General features: G+C 39.4%; 1 protein-coding gene across 6 annotated transcripts in view; it reads left to right on the top strand.

Annotated features, from left to right (window-relative positions):
* Positions 1 to 13,753, top strand: part of LYST (lysosomal trafficking regulator) — a 122,378-nt gene that overhangs the window by 52,448 nt on the left and 56,177 nt on the right. For all 6 annotated transcript variants that reach the window (XM_006258179.4, XM_019479826.2, XM_019479821.2 and 3 more), the window contains 8 exons: positions 477 to 650; positions 1,864 to 2,024; positions 6,057 to 6,247; positions 7,546 to 7,791; positions 9,302 to 9,475; positions 10,857 to 11,006; positions 11,544 to 11,681; positions 13,417 to 13,615. In XM_006258179.4, the coding sequence (XP_006258241.2) occupies positions 477 to 650; positions 1,864 to 2,024; positions 6,057 to 6,247; positions 7,546 to 7,791; positions 9,302 to 9,475; positions 10,857 to 11,006; positions 11,544 to 11,681; positions 13,417 to 13,615 (1,433 nt within the window). The remainder of the gene's footprint in view (positions 1 to 476; positions 651 to 1,863; positions 2,025 to 6,056; positions 6,248 to 7,545; positions 7,792 to 9,301; positions 9,476 to 10,856; positions 11,007 to 11,543; positions 11,682 to 13,416; positions 13,616 to 13,753) is intronic.

Here is a 13,753-nt window from a genome sequence, read left to right as displayed (position 1 = left end):
GTGAAAACCGTGTTGTGAATAGTGTTTTTGAATAGTGTTTCTAATTTTCTAGTACTTAGCAACATGGCTTATTTTCTGTTATATAGGGAAAATATGCAATACTGAGAATATTTTCTACCAGAGTGTTCAAAATGGTCTGTTAACTTCTTTAAAGTAACCCTCACAATACCTCTGTTAGGTAAAACTATATTGTTCCTATTTTTTATGTAAGGAAAATCAGGCAGAAGCAAATGTACTTTGATCTGCAGTCCGTTATTTACTGTCAAGAGTTCCTGGTTCATATGTACTCGCTCAGCCTGCTTGCTCCAATTTTCTGCATTTGGAATGCTTTCATATCAATTCAAGTTAAAAAAAAAAAAAATACATATTTTTGTTCCCAAATAAGCTCCTCATAAGCCAAGCTAGAACGTAGTTTTGAAATCATAAATGAAAATAGGCATTCTTAGATTTGTAATATTTTTCCTCCTTTGTTATAGTATGTGCATAGATCCAAACGATGAAATGAAAGCTGGCCTGCTGGCACAGGCTGAATCTCCAGAGAATGTTTTCCGTATAGGCAAGTGGCAGCATTTGGTATTAACATATTTGCAGCAGCCAGAAGGCAAGAAGAATATACATGGAAAACTGTCACTATGGGTCTCTGGTCAGAGGTAAAGTGTATTCAGTTACTGCTAGAACTCTCTGAATCCCTAGGAAGCTAGCTATTAGAAATTGATCTTCCTAACTTTTGTTTGTTGAGACCCATGCCCATTTTGGGGGGAATTATGCCTAGGCTAAATTCTTAGCCATCTCTCCAGTCTTCAGCTTCACACACAGACTGTGGCTCTTGTTTCAAGTTCATCCCTTGTTCAGAAACCAAGTGAGGAAGCAGATCATTGCATAAATTCATTTAGGTACAGAAAGGGGTCATGCATGGAGTTAGAAGCATTATCTCAAGGGCGAACTTGGTAACCAGCATTAAAGAGACAGGTGATGTGTGGGGAAGAAACAGGAATAGTTTGTGGGTTTTTGTCATGGCACCCTTCCTGGCAGGTTATTGTGGGAGTGGGCATTTTGTGAGGCAGTGGGTAGAGGAGGAAGAAGAATCTGAACATGTCTATTCCTACAGTCTAGATAAGTGGTTTTCAACCTGTGGTCTGCAGACCCATGGGGTCCACAAACTGTCTCTAAGGGGTCTGCAAAAGATCACTCTGATCAATCAAAGTATGTGAACACCCACACTTATAATTCAAAGGGGTCTGCACTTCCATTTAAAATTTTTAGGGGTCTGCAAATGAAAAAAGGTTGAAAACCACTGATCTGGATCATGAAGAGCTTTATAGATTCTTCTTCATTCTAATTATTAGCTCGGGGTAAGGATGAATGTACTTTTCAGCCACTTTAAAAGGGAACAGCAAACTGCTTAGGACTCCAGCAACTAGTACAATACATCTATTACATATGCAGTGGTAGTGTAGTGATTGGTACAAGTTAGCTAAATTTCCTGAACTGATCCTGAATGAAGCAAAGTTAGAGCAGTTTCCTTATACTTGTATCACTTCAGCTTCATGCAGATGCAATGGCCCAGGACAGTGATCAAGCTCTAACCTTGCACAATGCTTAAAGGTACCAAAAAGAATATTCTTTGCTTTTTCTTAAACATTTTTCTACTGTCTGTTCAGTGTATAAAGTAATTTGGGAAATGTTTCTTCATTAATTTGTTTATTTAGTGATGAAATATTGTGCTCAAATTAAAAACAGTCTCAGATTAACCAGTCAGTTGTTTTTAGTCCTGGTGAGAGATGTGCAAAAGTGACCTACATATTATTTTAGCTGCCACTTCTAGTAACATTGTGATACTTTCACTCTGCTTTTTATTTCTAGAAAACCTGATATTGGTTTAGATTATGCACTACCAAGGAAAACAGGTTTGTCATCTGACAGTAATAAGACCTTTTGTATGCTTGGCCACTGTACATCATCCCAAGAAGAAATGTTCCGATTGGCTGGAAAGTGGCATCTGGGAAACCTTCTTCTTTTTAATGGTATTTATTTATTCTGTTTTCATTTTTTTTGTGTGTTTTAAAGAGACCACTTTTTCATTACTTCTTAAATTTCCATTTAATTTAAAATATATTGTAAGCATGCCCGATTATTACAAAAATGTACACACACGATTTTTTCTTGGGCATGTAGCATGAATACAGGGAGCAAACAGATTTGTTTCAGGATAGAACCTCCCCATTGCTCTGTCAGTCATTACAAATAACATTCCTATGAGGGGAAAAAATACCACTGCTGAGGCACTCAGGCTTTTGTGGGCATAATTCAGAGTTCTTAGTGGTGCAGAAAACTGACCCACACTTCTGAATAATTCCATAATAAGCTGGGAACATTTGTCTTTCATTTCAATGAGCACTAGGCAGGTGGATACAAATGGTCAAAAGGCAGTAGATGACTTGTGGCACTTGAGTGGAACAAGTCTGTATCCTTCTTGCAGAGAGGGTATATTGTCAGCCTAACAGCCAGTGCACAAGTTATAATACCACACTTGGTTTTTGTGTTTTGTGGGTTGGACTGAGGCTTAAAAGACCACACATGAACTGTAACATAAGTAACCTTGCAGTAAAAGTAAACCCCGAGTTAATGGAGGATGGTAGAAGTCCTTTCTGCCACACAAGTTGATCTCAAATCCTCTTACTTCCCTTCTCCGTCGCAGCCGAGATGGTCTGTTGCACTGGTGACCGTTCTAGTTCTTGTCTTCATCCTGCAGTCGCTTTCAACTCGCAGTTGGTAATAGAGCTTGTTTGGTTTCTGTCATGGAGTGGTGTGTAAGATCTTCCTTCAGTAAAGGATTCTTGAGCTGACTCTAACAGTAAGACAGTAGTCTTATAGGAAGGAGTATCTTTCTTCACTAGAGAAAGAGACTTCTTGAGGCCTAGCCACTGGGCACAATCAAACTTAAGCATGACAGTTTATTCTTAAAACTCTTTTTATGTGTCATACTTACTACCAGATGTGATCAGTCACAATGTTATAGGTTGCAGTATGCCACCAAAATCCTGGAATCCCTTTTTCTGACAGGGTGCCCTCTGAAAGGAAAGCTGAAGAGGCCTGGTATTTCTGTAGCTGTTTTCATATTTGCTTTTTTAGGAGACTATCAGAAGAACTTGGTTACATGTGAAACTATTTAATGATGAGGTTTTTGACCCATAGACTACTTGAATTCATCCTTCCACAACCCCCACCCTTCCTAGCAAAAATGTAATGTAATATTTGCCTCCACCTGGATTAATGTCTGGGTTAGCAATTCCAGCTTCTCTGCAGAACTGTATCATCAGATCCATGAAGCACTTGACAGAGTTGATATTTTCCCCCACTTAAAAATCACTCTATATTGGTAGGACTCTGCTAAAAATGAGTGACTCTTTGAGGTGCTCAACATTTGTGATCTCAGGTTTATCCTATGGGAAGTCACAGTGGCAGCGTCTTCTGCGTGGATGAACTTCAAGCGATTGGTCTTCACAAAAGCGTTGTGTAAAAGATTTATCTAAAACTTCTTTCCAAGCTAGTAGCCATTTCAATAAGCTATCCTTTTAACATCCTCTTGGGTAGGCCTTGTTCCACAGATTTCCCAAAAAGCCCTTTGGCATAGTCTAGAGCAGGGCTATTCACTTTGTTTGGCACCACAGGAACCAGGCCTCAGGGCTTCTTGTGGGCCAGACAATTCTCCTGCCAGTAGTGTGGTGGTGGTTTGGCATAGCTGGTAGAACTGCTATGTTGGCATGGCTCCAGAACCCAAGAGGTGAACACCACTTAACACCACCCCCCATTTTCTCTTGCTACCAATTTAACCTCTTTTGTTTTGCCTACAGGGTGTCACTTGGACAGCTCTGGTCTAGAGATAGTTATTAGCATTTCCAGCTTTTTATTCCTTTTAACTCCAGTTTCTTGAGAGAAGCTGTCAGGGAAAGGACCAGGTGATAATATGATGCTGCATTCTGTGTTTTAATACCTGGCAGCCTTGCCCTTGGGTCATGTCACCATCCAAGTCAGCAGTTCCATTTGCAAATCTGAAGACTTTTCTGGTTAATGATTTAAAGAGTACAACTGCAGGGCATTCCAGCAGAATTCTCCAGGCTAAATAAAACGAGCTTGTGGAAATGACTCTCACTTCAGATGTTTGGTGCTGCCCAAGGGATCGTCATACAGGACACTTAGCACATGCTTTATCCGCGGAATGTTATGCAGTATTAAGAGTTAAAATGTGTTCTGAGCAATTGCACAGTAATGCTTGCTTACTTGTGGCAGAGCATAAACTCTGCATGTTTTGGGTTTTTTTGGTTTTTGGGCAATTTTTTTCTGGACAGGGCTGGTGCTGGCTATGTTCCCTTCTCTCTCCCCCCCCCCCCCCCCCTTCCACCATCATGGGTGCTGCAGGGAGACTGCTAATATTTTTCCCTCCTGTCTCCCAAGTCCCTCTCCATGCAGGCTTAGTGGACTTTGGCAATGGGCTGAGGAGGGAGGTGCCAGAGTCCATGCTGCTGCCCTGGCAGCTGCAGACACTGCCAGCTCCCTTTTCGGCTAGCTGCTCCTGCGACTGGCAACACTTTAGCTTAGTGCTGCCACGGCAAGGCAGGGGTTCAGACTAGTGGCAGGTTGGAATTGGCTCCAACAGTGATGCAAGCAGACAACACAGACCAGGTCTGCCACACACGGCAGCAATTATACTCTGCTGTCAGCTACTGCTCCAGCTCATCCCCCACCTGGCACGCCCAGAACTTGGTTGCCCTGTGGTGACAGCAGCCAGCAATGCTTTTTTATGCCTGCTCTGGACAGGGCTAGAGCTGTCTGTGCCCCCCCTCTTCCCCTCCTTTCCCAGATGCTCCCTGCAGGGAGCTCACCAATGTCTCCTTTTTTACCTGCCTCAAGAACCCAAAGGTGTCAGGCAGCAGCAGCATAAGGAAGAACACCCTGGCCGCAGATGTGCTGGTCCCATGCCGAAAGCATTATTTGCTGCTTGTGCCTCAGCATGACTCCTCACCAGCTTCCCTTTCTCAGCATCCTCTTTTGCAACTCCCAGAGCCCATGACCTCCCCACTGCATGCCCAGTGCTGCCCAGTCCAGGGGCTGCCCATTTTGCCCGAGCACACTGGGGCAAGTCAGGTCTCTGCTCCTGCTGCTCTGGGCAGAGGGAGGAGCTGAGCTCAGGACAGGGTATCGCTTCTGCTACTCACTCCCACCAGTGCCAGTAGGACTGCAAATTACTCATATTATCTCTGTGAAACAGGCCAACGATAGCTTAACTTAATACGATCTGGCGATGCTCCTCCCACAAAAAGTCCACGCTTTGCTATGATACGAGTGCACTTACATGTTTTATTTCTTGAATGCATGGATGCTCACATTTTAATGCAGTTACACTTTGGAGGAGTTAACATGTGACATAGCTTAACTATCCTTATCCTCAGAATTGTTTCCTGAAACTCTAAGAAATTAGATGTTCTAAAAAATAGTTAGCCAACCTTTTGAACATGCTGGTTTTTGAGAGCACCCTTGAAAGCATCTGTCTTGCTATTTTGTGCCTTTTTATTGTTTCATTCATGTTCTAGGCGTTCTATGAATTACTTTCTCTCTGTTTTTGGTATTACATTGCAATTTGGAATAAATTTTCAGTTTACGAAAACTTTTTGAGCAGTAGGGTGGGAATGGAGGATGTCAGGCAAAATGTGCGATGTAATTTTGAGAGCTGCTGTTCAGATCATCCAAATATGCTGTGTGAGTTAGTCTGTTACCTCCTCTGCTGCCCTTTGCTGTATGGCCACATTGGGGTGACCTCTGAGGTAGATGTTTCATAGTGAGTAGCAGGAAACAACCACCTCCAGCAGCCTCCATGTTTATATGTTGTTAGTTCCTCTACAACTTTCTGAACACTAGTTATCCATCCCTTAGATTAGAGTTCACCCAGCAAGATCTTTGACTGTACTTTCAGTACTTTGGATAGTAAATTTAATTTGTCAACTGCATGAAGAAAATGTTTTTGCTTTGTTCTGATTTCTTTTTTTTTTTATGTTTAGGTGCAAAAATTGGTCCAGAGGAAGCATTCTACCTATATGCCTGTGGACCAGACTTTACCTCTGTAATGCCTTGTAAATATGGCAAAACCTCATTTGATTATTCCAAATACATAAGTAAAGAAATTCTACAGTGTGAGGAAATTAAGGAATTTTTCATGACAAAGAAAGAAGTGGATGTTGGGCCTTTAATTGTAAGTCTCTAGTCCCAGTTATATCATTGCTCTTCCCCTCAGAGCTGCTTTAAGTGGGGGCTCAGGCTACATTAGTCAAAAAAAAATCTGGGCTTCAAATCAGCACATGTCTGATTCTTTAGTATTTGCCATGTTTTGTTTCTAAGTGGCCACACGTAAATTATTTTATTTGGTTTTATTTAAGTGGGGTGGAGGGTTGTGGACTGATTCAGTTCTCATCCAAGTCAGTGTAAAATATTCCATTGTTGACTTTGAAATTGAGCATCTTTGTAATAGAAGACTCTTAACTTCATTAATTCTTTTCCCTATTCTCTTTGGTTGTGAGTCTGTTTAATTGCTACTACTACTGTTTTTCATTTGTATTTGGAAATTGGTCTGCTCTTCAGTTTGTCAACATAGCTATGCTGGTCAGGGTGACTTTATTTTCTTTTCACCCCAGCTGCCTTAGAATTAGCATATCCCAGTATAAGTTGTCTCCAGTGGAAGAATTTGATGACAGACTCTTAAGAGTGAACAAGTCCTCAGTCAGGCTAAATGTGCAGCTTACAAGCATAGAGGTTTTCTTTCAGTGGATTCAGAGAAAGAGCAATTATGAACAGTGTAGGTGGGAAGCCTAGTGAGTCAGTGATATAACTAATAAGCATACTTTGTTTCACAGTAAGGAAAGACCAGTTTACAAACAGAAAAATAGTCTGTGAAATGCACATCTGGTCTTGTGTGATTTGACTTAACTCTTACAAAGGAAACAACTAATTCCTCAAACTAATGCATACCTTTTTTTTTTTTTTAATAAAAACGGGAGCTTTTGATAGTTCACAAAAATATGCCAGACAATCCTGACTTAAGTTTGGGAATCTTGTTGCATCACAGAGCCACTCAAATATTTACCTAGACAAATGCATTGAAAGAGGAGTAGAAAAAATAAGTTACCGCTAGTATATCCTAGTACACAAGCTTACTTGTGCTTAGCCTCTGATCGGTCAAATCTAGCTCATGGCACTATATCACCCAGCCTGTGGGGCTCCCAATAGGGCCAGAAATTTGGCAGCAGGGAATCGCTGGCACCACTCTCCTGCTGCCAAATCCCCAGACCCATGGGGAGCTCCAGGCCTTGCACTTTGGTTCCATCACCTGACCCTAGCACAGTGTTGGGGGGCTGGGAGAAGACAGTGCCAGGACCCAATCCTAACACATAGGGCAAAAGGTGGAGCCAAGAGGTTGCACACCACTGGTTTGAAGACAAAGTGAGAATTTTTTTTTATCTTGTTTTATTTTGTTTCTAAACTTTGCGCTTTCAGGAAAGTCTTGCTGTTGTTTATACCACTTGTTGTCCTGCTCAGTACACAATCTATGAACCTGTTATTAGACTAAAAAGTCAAGTGAAAAGTGTACCTACTCAAAGACCTTTCAGTTCAAAAGAAGTTCAAAGCAATGAATTGGACTCTCATCACCTGAAAATGCTTCAGCCTATTGAATGCAAAACTCTTCAGGGTATACTGCATGAGATTGGAGGAACTGGTGCATTTATCTTTCTTTTTGCCAGGGTAAGTAAGACTTAATGGTGTTTTAAAACTTTTCCATACCTCATGCCCTCTCCCCTCAGTGTGGAGTAGTACATCAGCCTCTGTAGCTACAACTTGCCTTTCTCATGTTAATGTCTTGGTGCATGATATCTTGCTTCTGAATACAGGCACCTTTGTCATTAAGGAAATCATTTGTGACATAACCGCCAAAATAATGTGGTTGCTGTGCTGCTTAGAGGAAGTGGTTTTCACAGTTTGACTATATTGTGTAAGTTTTGTACATTAGAAACAATTATAGGTATGTGATGGGCAGTACCACAGTTTATCACAATGTATGAGGTTGTTTGTATTGTGAAATCTATTGTATTTTATTTACATGTACATAATATTTTCGTTGAGTCTCTAATTTCTGTTTTTGTAATGTATGTTTTGAAAGCGATCCTTAATCACTTATAAAGTCCTGCATTGATAAGAAATTGAAATACCTTGTAGCTTTTTTTTATAAAAGTTTTCTTCCTTAAGCCAAAGACTGTTTACAGTGAAAGTGCAGAATTGAGGTCAAAACCACCTGTTGTGCATAGTATAGATCTGGCAAATAGTGCAAGTTGGATCTAATATTTTAAGCTTGCTAAACTAAATGGGAGACTATCAAAAGGTGAGGTGTTACACAGTGTGCAGGGTCTCCTTGCTTTTTGGATGAGCTTCATAGAAATTAGGCCTTAAAAAGGTGTGGTCAGACTAAATAAATACTTCATATGGTCCTCTCTAAGAAAAATATAAAAGCCAAAATGTAAAAATCCAGGCTGTTCAAGGCAGGTATCATTTGTACCTTTTCTGTCTCCCCATATGTGGGTCCCCTGCAGATAGTAAACTCCACTCTAGCACTACTATGTCTGTAATATTGGGGTTTCTTCAGGTTTATTCAAGTAATCCTAGAAATTGCTTGTTGGATTAGTAGTATGTCTAAATGGTAATTGTGCAATTTAGTCATGTAGAGAAACTTGTTTACACCTTAATGGAGGCTGGCTATCTGGTGTCCAGGAACTCCTTTATATTCAGGCAGATGGCCGTGGTTATAGGCAAACCTAGTCTCCAAGAACCATAAATGTTCTCTCTTAAATAGAACTCCTAGCCTCTGCCAAAGCTGTTGCTATCCCTATTACATTACTCAGTCCCTGAAATGACCAAAAGCAACTTGCCCATTTTTTGTGGATTGTGGGGTTTTGTTCTGGGGTTGTTTTTTGTTGGGGGTGGGGAGGGAGGGAGAGGGGATGTTTGGAGTACCTTTTTTTTATTCTAAAAGAGATCCTTATTTTGGTCTTCCACTTAACTGGGCAGACTTTTTTGTAAGTGCAATTGGGATTCATCTATTTAGGAAGAATATCACTCTGTATAGAATGCAGCCTAATTGAACCTCAACAGTTTTTTCATCTTGCAGTTACACACCTAAGATTTGCTGCAAAAAAATGTAATCTATTCTTTACACTAGGTCTGTTAAACCTGTTTTAATTGTCACACTTTTTTTTTTTAGGTTGTAGAGATCAGTGATTCTGAAGAGACGCAAGCTTTATCACTGCAACTTATACTGTCTTTAACAAAATACAATCAACAGAGAATACAAGAGATGGAAAACTGCAATGGATATTCCATGATTCATCAGGTGTTGACCAAACCTAAGTGTATTGTTGGATTTCGCATTTTGAAGGTAAATGTTAAAGACTTTTGTCTGACTTTTAATTTGGCACACATTAGGAAGCTTATCTATAGACCTGGGTTTCAAGACCTATTTGGGGATAAAGATCACTAATTATAGTTTAATACAGGAAGTTTTGTGTTTGATCTAGAAGCTATGGGAGTGGGTAAAAGGATATGGTATTTCCAAGCAGATCTAAATTTGAGGGGCAGGCAGAAAAAAATTGCAAATTTTAATTTTTCTATCAAAACCATACTTGATCGTCTTGCTTAGCACTAAGTTTAAATTGAGGGACAGTGTTATCATTGAAACCTAAACCTAAAGTCAGAAATGGAAACGGTCTTCCAGAGTAGGCTGAACTAACATTCTTTGAACATCATCACAGCTTATGCTAAAGGGCATATTGAGAACTGGTAAGGAAAGAACTGGCTAAATCATCAAGGTAAAAACAGAAGCTGTTACCTGTCATGTATTCCATTTACTGCTTATGAAAGTTGCATGTATCCTGACAGCATTTCTACTGGGACACTTTAGGATGCAAATGTTTAAAGGTACCTTGTAGTCGCAATTTTTGATAAACTGATACAATACCCTTGCTTAGAAATTGTGCTGCACATGTTTGGGAATAACTGCAATGTTTCTGAGACGTATGGATATCGGTTCTGAGGACAGAATCCCTGGGGCTGCCTTTGGAAACTTAATGCTCAACCTATGCTTAAGAATTATTTGAAATGTGCACTATGACTTGTTCATTCTGCTACAAAACTGTACAATAGTCATCAAATTATACAGAAAGACTTGAATCTACATTTTATAAACAGGGTTTTCAAAAGTACCAGAGTTGGGTGCCTAACATGAAAGGGCACAGGTTCCTGGTTTTCAGAAATTTCTGTGCACCCAGTTTCTGTGGATGGGTACCTAAGACTTCTAATTACTTCTGAAAGTACAAAACAAAACCACTTTAAGCTTAGAAAAAGCTCTGTGAGCTTTGAGTCCTAAAATGCTTTTTCTAGAGAGAATAGAGATGATGGTGTGTCTTTAGAGATCATAATTCCAGGAAGGATGTAGATTCATTCCTTTGTCAAGGAATCTGTTCGGCTGATTTACCATGCCCAGGACCAGTGCCCTTATTCGTGCTGAACTGTTCTGGGCAGGCTGCCTTCTATGCTGGAAGCAATGTAGCCACATCCATATGGTGCCTTCAGCTAATTGGTACTGCTGAGTGACAGCCAGTTAGCCCAGGACAATGCTAATAAGTCTTCACATGATGCACATGGCTAAAGCTATGCGGCTTCTAATTTAAGTCTGCCTGCAGCAACACAATATGTTTTGAAGGCAATACTGATGGGCACAAGAAGTTTAACTACTAGGCTTTGCTTTTTCTATTTTTAAGACACTCCTTGAAGGATGCTATAGTGATGAGATTCTCCACATAAATGAGAATGGACAATTCATGCTTGATGTAGATTCCAGTGCAGTAATCCAAGATGTCAAATTGCTAGAAAAACTGTTGCTTGATTGGAAGATATGGTCTAAAGCACAGGTAAATACTTTAGATATTAAGGAAGTTGATGAAAAGGAAAAACAAATGGTACATCCTTCACTTTGGTTATATTTGACAATTTAATGTAGCTTTGAAAAACCTAGTATAGCTGTAAAAGGAGTCTTACAAGTGTAAAATGATAAGGTACTTATTCACCCTGCTAATTACATGCAAGCTACTGTTGTTAGCTTAAATGTCAGAATTAAATGGAATTAATTTTCTTTAGTCTTACTTGCATGTAATCAATGAAGTTAAAAAGCATCCTGATTTGGTTATTACATCTCATTACCACCTTAGTACACTATACTGTTGATATTCAATGTAGTACAGGGGTCAGCAGTATCTTCTGGCAGAGGGGCTGGAATGACACGGCTCCTGTTGGAGGCAGGCAAGTAGTACCTTGCTGCTGCCACTTCTCCCAGCTGCTCAGTGCTGAAGCCACATCTCTGAGCTGGCTGTAGGTTGCCAACCCCTGATGTAATATACAAAATCTGTTTAGAAGTTTTGCTTGCTATACACTTTTCTATTTTCTTTCAGCAAGGTGTTTGGGAAACCCTATTAGTAACTCTAGAAATCCTTATTAGAGCTGATCATCACCAACAGATGTTTAACATCAAACAACTATTGAAAGCTCAAGTGGTACACCGATTCCTGCTGACATGTCAAGTTCTGCAGGTACTTTCGGTTTCAACTCTTACCTTCCGCTTGGCAACTTTTTTCAGTTCAGACTAGACATTTTTGACAGTTGTTCACAGCTTGTAGTCTTGATATCTTAGATTTTTTTCTTCCCATTGTGTCCATGCCCTCTACCTATGTCTCCACAGACATTGGAGGAGAATGGTAGTAGAGGGGATCAAAGGAGTTGGGAAGCTCCCTGTATGCTCAGTTGTAGTACTGTCATTCCTTTCTGGGGAAAGAGCAAAAGACGAACTCTCACACCTATAATAAAAGGCATTGCCACTAGATATTTAGGCTGTTTTTAGATGGTTCTAGAAAGTATATATGTGCAGGAGTAAATTTTTTTTTATCTTTCTCCAATAAACATTTGTTTTATCTTTATGCTCATATTGCCACTAATATAAAGCACAATTAGATTTGTAGCATTTTTGTGTCCTCTGTCTTTGTTTTTTATTTATTAGTCTTCAGAGATTAATGGTTCTATACTTGCAACACTCACCTTTTGTTTGTGTGATTTCCCAAGAATGTTCAGTGGCACAAATTAAATCATGCCACTTCAAAAGCAGGTTCTATACTCCTATTGTGTTATCTTTTTGTATGACCTTTTAATCATCTGAATAAATATGACTTTTCTTTAAAATAATTTTTTGTTTTATTTCATAATATGAAGTCAAATACTTCCAAGGTACTCACTTCTGTAAACCATAGTTGTATGAGTTTTTAATCATAAGTATTACTCCTATTCTTATTATGGCTCTCTTCTCATTTTCCCCTAATCTATTTTTTCCATGTTATGCTTTTTAACTTACTTGCTCCTTATCAAATTGCCCTGGAAATGCTTACTGTTCCTTGAACTACTTTATGTTGCTTTATTTTTTCCAAGTGAACTTTTATAATGACTTTTATCCGTTACAATATTTGCCACAGTTGTGTATAAATTCTGTTTATTAACTTGTTTTTAGGTCACATTTACGACAACAAAAACATCAGATTGAGCAGTCCATCATATAATTTTCTCTCTCTAACTCGTATAAATGCCTCTATCTGTTGTAGTAAAATGAACCTGAACTCTTAACATGTAAAGTGACACCTTTGATCTCCCTCCCTCCCATCCCTACCTCCCCATATCTGCTTCCAGCGAATCGGGATCTCGCCTTCATAAGGTGCAATTTCCTAGTAAGTGAACCACTTTCATTTGTACAGCACTGACCATGGACTACCCAGCCTTTTTAATTTACCTTTTAAACCTTTGACTTTGCATTCTCAGCTTTTGCAGATCTACAATGCTACTTGATTTTTCTTCAGTAGAAGAATAATAGTAAACTACTTTACTTCCTGAGGTTTTTTTAACATTGCCTAAAATTTTGAAATGAAACTATTTCAAAATTAAAGGCATTTCAGGGAAAATTGCAGCTGCTAGTTTTGAAACACTTACATTCTTTTTTTTTTTTTAAAGGGAACTATTATAAAATAATAGTAACCACTTAATCCATATTGCAGAATAAGGGCCAGATTTACAGAAGTACTTGGGTGCTTTGTGGAATTTATATCTGGTAAGGCTACAAAATCTTAAAGCATAGGTAGTGCTATGATCTTTTCTAGTAAATCCCCTGGTCTAGATGCAACTCTGACAGAAGAGGCCTTCTGCTGAACTAGCTAATGTTGTTCAAGAAAGTGGTATAATTGTTAACAACATAGCAATACTATAGCTTGACCTCTTCTTCTCTTCTAGGAGCACAAAGAAGGGCATCTTGCATCCCTACCTCGGGAGGTTTGTAGATCATTTGTGAAAATTATTGAAGAAGTGCTTGGATCTCCCCCAGACCTGGAGTTACTGACACTGATCTTCAGTTTCCTCTTAGCAGTTCACCCTCCTACTAATACATATGTTTGTCACAATCCCACCAACTTCTACTTTTCCCTGCACATAGGTAGATATAATATTTTTACTTCCAAAATAATATCAAATAGAAAATAAAATACCACTCACTCTGACTTAAAAAACAAAACCAAACTAACTGTAAGTAGCTGTACTGTGAATGCCTGTGTTGAATGTTGCTATATAACTT

The sequence above is a fragment of the Alligator mississippiensis genome, chromosome 1 (genome assembly GCF_030867095.1).
Source record: "Alligator mississippiensis isolate rAllMis1 chromosome 1, rAllMis1, whole genome shotgun sequence".
Classification (NCBI taxonomy): Eukaryota; Metazoa; Chordata; order Crocodylia; family Alligatoridae; genus Alligator; species Alligator mississippiensis.
Note: the sequence above shows the minus strand (reverse complement) of the source record. Positions and strands in the feature narration are given on the sequence as shown.